At 38.7% G+C, this 10,768-nt stretch overlaps 1 protein-coding gene across 1 annotated transcript in view; it reads right to left on the bottom strand.

Moving 5' to 3' along the window:
* sim2 (SIM bHLH transcription factor 2) overlaps positions 1 to 8,179 on the bottom strand; it is a gene marked incomplete at its 3' end in the record, with an annotated part of 29,834 nt that extends 21,655 nt beyond the window's left edge. The window contains exons 1-3 of the mRNA XM_080836009.1: positions 8,002 to 8,179; positions 5,083 to 5,165; positions 4,778 to 4,867 (exon numbers count right to left, since the gene is read on the bottom strand). Of these exons, the coding sequence (XP_080692135.1) occupies positions 4,778 to 4,867; positions 5,083 to 5,165; positions 8,002 to 8,176 (348 nt within the window). The 5' untranslated portion in view covers positions 8,177 to 8,179. The remainder of the gene's footprint in view (positions 1 to 4,777; positions 4,868 to 5,082; positions 5,166 to 8,001) is intronic.
* Between the last annotated feature and the right edge of the window lie 2,589 nt (positions 8,180 to 10,768).

Consider the following 10,768-nt stretch of genomic DNA (forward strand, 5'->3'; position numbering starts at 1 on the left):
ATGGCAACCAAGCGCGCAGTCCTTCCTCCCTCACTTTAAAAACCACCAGCCGCCACTGGTTCACACTCACAGTGACCTGTACTCCCTTATGTTCACAGTGACCTGTACCACTTAAGTTCCCTCACTTCCTTTAATAGGCTACAATGGAGTTGTCCACGCTGTCTTCCAGTGTCGTTAAAGGCCTGTGTAACGTTCAGCTAATGGCGTGAAATGGCTTCAAAAAAGCTTTGTTTTATACTTTAGAACCCAATTTTGTCTGTAGAAGCAGTAATGATCAATACCATGCATTCAAGCTGTCGCATCAACATGGATGTGTTTTTTTCACCACACACATCAACACACATACACACACACACACACAAACACACACACAAGCTCTCGTTCTCTCTCTTTGTCTTACGATTTAACTCAATTCAATTTAATTCAAATGAACTTTGAGCATTGTATTGCCAAACTATTTCTCACAATATATCCACACAATATATACACACAAATACTCTCATGATGTGTGATCGCAGACACACACACACAAACAGTGATCAGACCCACCACTGGGTCATGGTACTACTCTAGTATATTGGTCATGGTACCACTCTAGTATAGTATATGGGTCATGGTACTGTCATGGTAAAAAGTGACTGGGGGCGAAAAAGAGCCCGAGTGATGTAATATTGGCAACTGTCACTCAAGAGTCGTTCGAAAGCCAAAATTACATCACCCGGGCTCTTTTTCACCCCGGTCACTTTTTACCATGGCAGTACCACTCTAGTATATGGGTCATGGTCAGGCACGTGGGGTCAGAGGAGGCAGGAGAGGCAGAGCCTCACTTGTCATTTTGAAAAGATAAAAAAAAAAAAATGTATATAAAATAAATATTCATATTTCTCTACTAATCTGTGGTATGGGTGTAATTTCTGCATGGGTAGAACCTTTGAGTTGAGCTCAAAACGCATTGAAAAATCCTGTAGGTGAGGCCCTCAATGGAGGGGGCGCGGGAGAGCGCACTTGCTGGTTTATAACGTTGGTCCTCTTCTACACTTCTACTTGACGGAAGATTGGAAGATTGCATTGCTAAACTGAAGAAGTTCTCAAAACTGGACTTTCAGTCCAAACGTGAAATGATTAATAATGGGAGACCAATGCCGGAGCTAAAAGGTTTGCTTCAAACGACGGGACAGAAGGTATTGACATTTGCATTGGAGTTTTTCAGGTTTCCCAACGGGACTTCATATTCATGCGCAACACGAACCTCGCTAAAGGCTGCTGGTGCAGGGAAGTTGCCTTGAAGTTGTGAGCAGACTAGGTGCTAATCCTGAGCTAAATTAGCCACTGACTGCATTCGCTCAAGAAGAGGAGGGTGATCGCGGTAGAAGACAACAGATTTCCACAGAACTATATACGGGTAGTCGTGAGTGGATTACTTTTGTTTCACCTCAAATTGACCGTTACGAGCTCCAACGAAAGTGCACCAACTTTAAATTATACTGGCCAGTAGAACATTTTGGTATTGTGTGCTATGTCTGCGGTGTTCAACTGTTTGCTTGTTAATATGTTGTGTAAATAAATACACCACCGTAGTAATATTTTCCCTAGACAAAATGAAATGAGCCGTATCATTGGTGGGAGGGCTACATGCGCTAGCTTGTAACTATTAATATCTTATTCGACACGTGTAAAAGTTCAATTACCACACCGGTTGTATGTTTAGCTGTAGGCGTATAGCCTGGCAAAAGTTAGGTTAACAAGTCAGTTGAGTATTGAGCCGCATCACTTCTTATAATAAAAAAAACCCTATTGTTTAAAAGTAATAGTATTAGACAATAAAACATAAAGTTTTTTCAGTTCTGGTCAGATGACAATTTAATGATGACAATTTAAAACCATAGGCATATATATACATGTATGATGTATACATTTCAATTTTTTTAACTAGAGATCGGAATGACGTAATCACTTCCGGTTTCTGTGCCTCACCAGCTACAAACCTCACGGCACATCACTGGTCATGGTAGTCAAGTGTGGTGCATCCTCCTTTCTGCCCTTCTGTCCTCATTTTCTGACAAAAGGCTCAACCTCTATCTTTCATTTGGTATTTCTGTGCAGAAAACAGGGGTCCCAGTCTTTTCAGGAAACACAGTGTGATTTAACATCATGTTCAGACACAGAAGGATGACAGAGATCTCTGAATAGTATTCTTGGATCTTGGAATGCAGTCAGTGCGGACACATGTGTCCAGTTTCCGAGCGTAGTCCGATTTAAATCGAAGATCCGATTCATGTGACTCCCCAAATCTAGATTTCCTGTGTCCGACTGGAGTCCAACTGGACTCCGATGTACATCCCCGGATAAGTGATCGGATTACGCTTGAAGTCGGACTACACGCGCACGTGACTCTCGAATCTAGATATCAACTGGACAACAACTACTTTTGCACGTGCTTGAGATCCTGCCCATAGACATATACATGCATCATAAATGTCTATGATATGATAATCGCTGCTAGACGCTCAGTTCTTATGCTCCCTCTCATTCACGTTGAAATACTGAAACCGAAACTGAAACTTTGAAATTGAAACGCAACTGTTTTGGACAGAACGCGCTAGTTCAGTGCACAAATATTTTCATATAACTTTTCCACCACTTGTTAGTCATGTAATCCATTCATATCGATGTGAATCAATCAATATTAATACAACTTTAACTGTGGTGTGTTTTTGTTTCATTTCACAACTTATTTACTGTATAATCAACGGTAGCAGATGCCCGCTTGTAAACATTCCACATTTGATTTGAACTGACGCGGCCAAGATCTGGATTTGTCACTGCCATGTGCCGTGAGATAACGCAGTTAACCCCCCATGGAGACCCCATGGAGAGAGAAGTCGGGGTTTGGCCGAAATCGGAGTACTGCCATCATGTGAACGCACTGAGTGTGAGTTAACATTACGTTCAGACACAGAAGGTTGACAGAGATCTCTGAATAGTATTCATGGATCTTGTTGGTGGTACACCCTGGCACCATTTGGAGATTGACATCATGGTTGGATGTACTATTTCAATATTCTATTCCGTACTACACCATCATCTGTACACTATTTCAGCATCAGCGTTCACCACGGCCGAAGACGTGTTTATAAATGTTTGGTGGGTTGTTGTTAAGTGGGTTGTTGGTGGATATTGCAGGACGGTACCCAGCAACCTCTCATCAGAGTTTATATAAATGACACGACAACACTTACATTGCCATTGCCATGTACATTGTAGATGTAGTGCTTGCAGCTTGGGCTATTGCCACATATAAGGTGGCCTTTGACTATTAATGAGGCAATGAGGAAGTGGTTGGGGGTGTCACGTTGTTTAAAGAGGACATATCATGCTTTTCTGTTTTTCCTTTATTGTTTTATATAGCTTTCCCCTTTCCTTTAGCGTGTTATATAGCTTTTTGTGTATGTAAACAGTCTGGAAAGTTACACAACCCAAAGTACACGCCATAGGAAGTCACTCTCTTCCACAGAAACCACTTTTCTCGGCCCCCTGAAACGTCTCATTGGATTTCCAGCTCTTTACCTTTGTCACAAGATTATGAAATCACAATCCTTATTGGCCGTCTAGCTGACCAATCAGAGCACGCTAGGTACATCAGGATGGGGGGGGGCTAAAGACACAGGAGCTCTAACAGAGCATTTAAGAGAAATTGAGGTTAATTGAGAGGTTTTTGGAAAATTTAAGCATGTAAATCTATTCAAGCAGACCCCAAAAATAAAATCATGAGCGTTTTAAAGGAAGACGATTTTGGAGTTTTGATGGTCAAGTTAGTGGAGGAATTCAATTGTTCAAAGACAAACCCACACGTTTTTGACTTAGGGTAGAGCATCAGGGCATGGGGCTTTCCCACTCTAACTCTCGATGTGGTCTATCTCAGCTTGATACTGTGTAAGTCAATCAGTCAATCAAGGTTCATCACGAGTCCAGTCATAAGGTAGTAGAAGAAAACGCATCCTTTAATCTAGGCCCTGTTATTTTACTGCTGAGAGAAACAGAGATACCCGAGTGCCCCATTACCATCAAACATACTCTTTTCATTCAGAAATACGTACAAGCTTCAGCACTTTAGAAGTCCACCCACAAATCAGTGAGAGAAGCTTTTCACAGCGTTGCTCCACAGGCTGCCCCTGTCTGTGACTCACTTCCGGCAGTTCACATAAATTCAGGTTGTTTTCCTAAACAGACTGGTCACGTTGATTTAGAAGGATTTCTTCAAATAATAGCTAAAGAGCATTTATGGCAGAGCGTGTCTCCGCGGTCCACAGATCACAAAACATGGCAGACATCCACACAAATCACAAGAAATGGCTAATTTGAGCTAGCATCTGAACATCTGAACACCCCTTTATTTCAGTGTTTGAGGCAACAGCTTAGTCTTACTGTGGTTGGACTCCTTTGCTCCAAACTGTGCCATGACCAGCCCCAGCACAAAGCATCCAACTTCTGAAAGACCTCCTGAGAACTGACTGGCAGATAATAGTCACTTATCTATGTTGGCTATATCTCAAGCCTTTGTAGGCCTGCATCTCCAAATAAATGTTTGAAAGGTCCTATCACAGTGCCCCACGACTGACCTTGATTTTTCTCTGTGAACCAGACTATATGTTAGTAATATTTAAAGAATCACATTAAAATGGAGAGGAAGGCGCCTTCCTAAGCTGCTGGTTTAACATGGCTGGGCCTGCTATGGTCCTGTACAGCAGGTCAGATGGAACAGTGACAGCACACTCACCTGTGACAGTCCTAGATGAACCGAGGCCGTCTCAGAGATGTACATTATTTTACCATCAGACGCCACAACAAACACAAAGCCATCAAGTGTCTGAAAATGTAAAAATGTAATAAATAAGTAGAGTTCCAAATATGATCAAACGTTAAAAAAATAGGTTTTTTTAAAACAATAATATAAAATATATATTACATATCTTCATATGAAGATATCAAATAAACAGATACATTTTATCACAACATGCTTTTATTTTTGAATTTCTTTACAAAACATTCTATATCCATGTGGTGAGCTGCTGGTATACGGACCTGGAGTAGGTGAGAGCCTAACTCCTTGGCCATGTTGTCCAGTGGACTCACTCGAGAGGGCTGTCCCCAGGCATCTCCTAGCCCTGAACATCAGAAAGAAGGACACAGTAAAGTCACCCTTGGAAATATCCACACATATCTTCTTTCTGGGCAGATCTGAATTTCATTATTTCTAGGTGATGCACATGGTACTAAATAAGTAGCATCAGAAAATAAGCAAATTAGATCCAGAGCTCGATAGACTGACAAATACATTGTGTCTGTTGCAGTGTAATCAGCTATCAATTCTTTTTTTTATTATTCGTTCTTGAATGACTCAAGTAAGTGATTGGGCCACTCATTGTGACCAGGAAGAATGGAAAAGACACCGGATGTGTAGTACTTAAGAACGAAACAAATACACGCTGAGCCAAAAGAAGGAGTAGTTAAGTGAATAGTTGTATATTCCTAACACAGCGTCACCACATTTACCAAATTAGTAACATGTCTGCTTACTATTGTCAAAGGTTAACACCAATGATAGACACTTGTCTCACTACACCTCTGTACCTCTGAGAGAAGGAAGAAAGCTTGTCCCACTTTCACTCTGACATGGACCTTGTGTATCACATTTTTTTCCTTTAGGCTAAAATACTATCATTATTGTTTATTCATCCAATTGTTTTGTATCTCCAATAAATCTTTATCATCAGACCATACCAAAGACAAGGACAAAATCATTGAACACGTTTGTGAAACTATATAATGTACTTCTTATGTTCAGAAATACATTTAATTTGATATTCTAGTGTAGTTAGCAAACATTTTCTTATCCATTCATTAACTCCATCTAGTATCTGAAATACAGTATAGTTTGCCCTTATGTCTTTGGGTTCTATCTCAGACACTATTCTTCACAGAGACTATTGTGGTTCTATCTCAGATAAACCATTCTTCAGATAGACTATTGTGAAAATCTTTATTCTATCGACTGCCCTGGGACTTCTTTGGCAGACACTTAACAGCCAGTTCCAGATCTTGATAGGAGATACACAATGTAAACACACTATATGGTGTTCATATTTCTACGAAATGTAAAATGGTGAAGCTTCATAATGTCCTTCACTTTCCTAAAATGCACTCCCTCAATTTCATTATACTGTGAAGAACTGACAGAGAAAAAATACGGAAATAATCTCCAAGGTTCTAAATCATAGTAATTTATGAAAAGGGCTGTGATGCAGACAATGTCTTTTGTCAGTGTGTAAAATGAATTTCAACCTTAATTCATATTATTGGCAATTATCTTTTTCACATTATGGCAATAAGAAAAGTCAAAGAATTCAACGACAAAACTGTCATATGCACTGATTATTAGGAGAAGGAAAATTATTCTTTTAAAGCTGCGTGCTTTTTTCCAGGGTATGAAGTAGGCCTACTCTGAATGAACGATCCAGAAAATAATGAAAATGACCTGTAGCCTATACCTTCCACATGATACTAACAGTAGTGTTTCGGGGATGGCACCATGTAGGTAGGCTACCCATCCCGTGACTTGGTGCGCTTGTTCTGAGAGTAAATCATCTTAGAGGTTTTGGCCATATGTTAAAGATGAATAACCTACATTGTTTTATAGTTTGCTGGCGATGTAGGCTATTTAGAGCATATACTGATAAAAAAACGCATATTAAAAAAATGTCTTGTACCATAGTGGGAAACTGTCTCAGCGAATTTGTACCACGCTTTCAAAGCGTATGGATACTCGGATATTTTGAATTACATTCATACTGTCACGGATTTTCAGCAACGTTTATTTGCGTGTGTTTGGCGTTAGCCTTTCGGTGTATTCTAAACTCTTGACTCTATATAGGCTATACCATATTTCTTGGGTAAAGAAAATACATATTACACACAACAATCAAAACACGATTTTCCCCACAATATGTCACTGGTTCGAAGGAATTTTCCAAAGCACTGAGTTTTCACTTTCACAAAATAAGTTTTCATAGACGTGAACTACACATGGACCGGAGGTAATCATTTATTCAATTCAAACTTACAATTTAAACACTTTGAATACAATTTCAAAGTATTTTTTCATCGTAAAATAATATGAACAAATTAATTAATATGAATGCACCGCATAGGCTACATCATTTCTTTTAAGATATTTAACCAATCGAGAGGGATTCGTTTTCTGTGAAGGCTTTATCCAAAAGGGGCAATTTAAACGACCAATGAAAAAAACGGAATCAAATGTAACATAAATTCTCAGAGAGAATAATCCAAAATGCAATTTCTCGTTCCCACGATCCCTCTGTTTTCTCATCAGAAACCGTACGCAGACACTTCATGGGACAGAGCGCATAGAATGGCAGTATAAGTAAGGTGTAGGCTAACATCATTTTCTTTCAGTGCAACATGATGGTCTAAGTAAAATATTTAATTGTAAATATGAGCTTTTCCAGAACCATAGGCTATAGCCTACGATATGGGTTAAATCAGTTACATTTAACTACATAGCCTACTTGACAAACAATGAATTCTGTCTGAGCTTGTCAGATAGTCACCCTTTTTAAACAATTTCCCTTGTGTGGATTCTATGTTAGTTTCTCACTTTATCTGTTTGCGATGTCATGTTTAAGGACAAGACAGATTGATTCTAAACTGGCAAATCCGCTTCATGGTTTAATAGAAGAATTTGACATGCACAAATAATATCAGCTTAAAACGTTTGATCATTTTAATATGGCGAAACATTGGTGTAACTCTGAAACAATGAGAAACGTTAATGCATGCACATATAGGCTACATGCCTACAAGTAATGTATCCTCATAGCCTACCAAATACCTCCCAGATATAAGGTATGACTAGACTGAAGATTTCAGTTTGATAGGTTATAATTTGCTCAAGTATTGCAGTAAGATATATACACTCACCATCTGGGAACACGGATCTCATTTTGAGGTAACTTGTCGTCAGTCGAATGATTGAGGCTTTATCCAGTTGCGATGTGATAGCAGAGGGCAGCGGCAATAACTTTGCCAGTTCATAAAATTCTCCATTTTCTTTCTCCCGTCTGGTCTTCGCTGCATTCTTAGACTTTTCCTTCATCTCTGATTGATCCAAGAGTATACTACTTGCATAACAAATGGCTTTCTCCAGTAACTTTAAATGTCCAATGTGGGCTTGAATTTGAATGAATAGGCCTATATCCAGTTTAAGACAATAACTATTATGTCTAGTACATTTGCATGCCTTGAGTTAGGTACGCTTCTATTCTTCTTCTACTGCATGTAGTGGATGCATATAGAAGCTATTTATTAATTTAAAAAAAAAAAAACTTAAACTGTGTTATTTTAATAGTAGGCTAGGCTTCTATGTTCTACCCTATCTTCAGTGACTTAATGTTTGAAATATAAGATTTAGGCCTATGCTTCTCATGTTCCAGCGGTAAATAAAAAAGCCAGTGTCCGTGTTAACAATAACATAAACGATGTAATGTTTGTGATCTCAATTTAAACCTTTCTGAATACTATCAAAAGTTGTGTTGGACAACACACTTTCTCGGACTCGATACGGCATAAGCGCTATGATGATCAAATATGCACTTACAGAAAGCTACAAAAATGTTATCGAAAAAACAAACATTAGGTCGGTTCGTAGACTACCCTAAACATAAATAGTTTTTACTCTTTAGAAAATACACTACTGGACATCGGCGAAACTAATATATAAGTCGTGATGTGTCTTCGACAGCTAATACGCTAATAATAAGTTACCCGGTTTTGAGGAATCATTCCTGGCTATTTTATATTATTGCCCACAAATCCTGGAAGATGCGGGCTATTGGAGATATCGCCAATCAAGACATATAGGCTACGCGTCTTAATGTAGGCTAGAGGAAAAAACATTCGTCAACCTTACTTCACGTAGAATTGTGTATTTCTGTTTCCCACTTCTTCATTTCAGTTTAAGAAAAAGCTATATTCCAACAGAGAAAGTGTGAAAAATCGCGAAGGCACACGTGTTCTGCTTGCATTCAATCCATGTCGTGGTAGATCCTCCAGAAAAAAAACATGGTTAAGGGTCGATAATCCCAGAATATGACAAGGTAGCTCAGCAGCCGCAAGTAGCCTAACCATATTTTACGCAGAACTGAGGGCAAAAGAAGAGGCGGTGCATCAGTTGGAGGTCGATCTCTACGTCACATGGTTGCTGTACTAAGGGCGAGGTAAAGCGACTGAAACATCATAGGAAACTCTTTACTAAGACTCCGGCAGGTTATAGCATTACCACCATTTACCTCTCTTCGCTTCTGTTGGTGATTTCGATACAATTTTGCCTTGCTAATGTACTGGACCTGGTAGAGAATAACTACAATATTTTTTCAATGTTCTGCAGTTCTTTTCCTAAATTATGCTGGCTGATGAATTTAAAGGCTATCTTGACAATACAAACAAGCACTGGATGTTATAACTGAGTACAAAGCACTTAACTCATCCTATCAAATGTACAGATGCTGTGATCATGCTGTTAATAGGGCCTATTGGCCTCACTCTGTGTCTGCATTTACACTGAGTACAAACATTTTTAATAATGGCAAAACAAATATTTTACAGATTGAACTTCTGCAAAATGTATGTATTTTCATAGACAGCAACGTGTGTTGAGTGTATGACTGAGCATGTTTGTGAGTGATAATCTATTGTACACATCGTTTATTGTAGGATTTCAGAATTTCCAGCATTGTACGTGTAAACTGCACACTGTTTTTACACATTTTCCTCAACCTTAAATGGATCATTTGGCATTACATACAGATACATGACATTTTTAGACATAAACAGCCAAAGATGAATAATTGATCCTCCAAATTTTACTGAATAGCTGAAGTTGGCTGTAACATTCATTCTTCCATGCTGTCACTGACACTGATGGTTTAATGCAAGCCCAAGGCGGAAAGTACGGCTGTCTGAGTCTTTCCATGCTGGCCAGTCTATGTGGTTTTTCAAGCCGACTAGTCATTTCATCCATCTGTACAATCATGTATCTGTACTGTACGTTATAAACCTGTATCAGTACAATCATGTATCTATACTGTACGTTATAAACCTGTATCAGTACAATCATGTATCTATACTGTACGTTATAAACCTGTTTCTGTACAATCATGTATCTTTACTGTGTGATGTAAACCTGTTTCTGTACAATCATGTATCTATACTGTACGTTATAAACCTGTTTCTGTACAATCATGTATCTATACTGTACGATATAAACCTGTTTCTGTACAATCATGTATCTATACTGTACGTTATAAACCTGTATCAGTACAATCATGTATCTATACTGTACGATATAAACCTGTTTCTGTACAATCATGTATCTATACTGTACGATATAAACCTGTTTCTGTACAATCATGTATCTATACTGTACGTTATGAACCTGTTTCTGTACAATCATGTATCTATACTGTACGTTATGAACCTGTTTCTGTACAATCATGTATCTATACTGTACGTTATGAACCTGTTTCTGTACAATCATGTATCTATACTGTACGTTATGAACCTGTTTCTGTACAATCATGTATCTATACTGTACGATATAAACCTGTTTCTGTACAATCATGTAACTATACTGTATCTAGAATCATGTAACTATAAACCTGTATCTAGGATTTCTGCTATTCGTTCCCCT

This window comes from Sprattus sprattus, assembly GCF_963457725.1.
Source record: "Sprattus sprattus genome assembly, chromosome: 1".
Classification (NCBI taxonomy): Eukaryota; Metazoa; Chordata; class Actinopteri; order Clupeiformes; family Clupeidae; genus Sprattus; species Sprattus sprattus.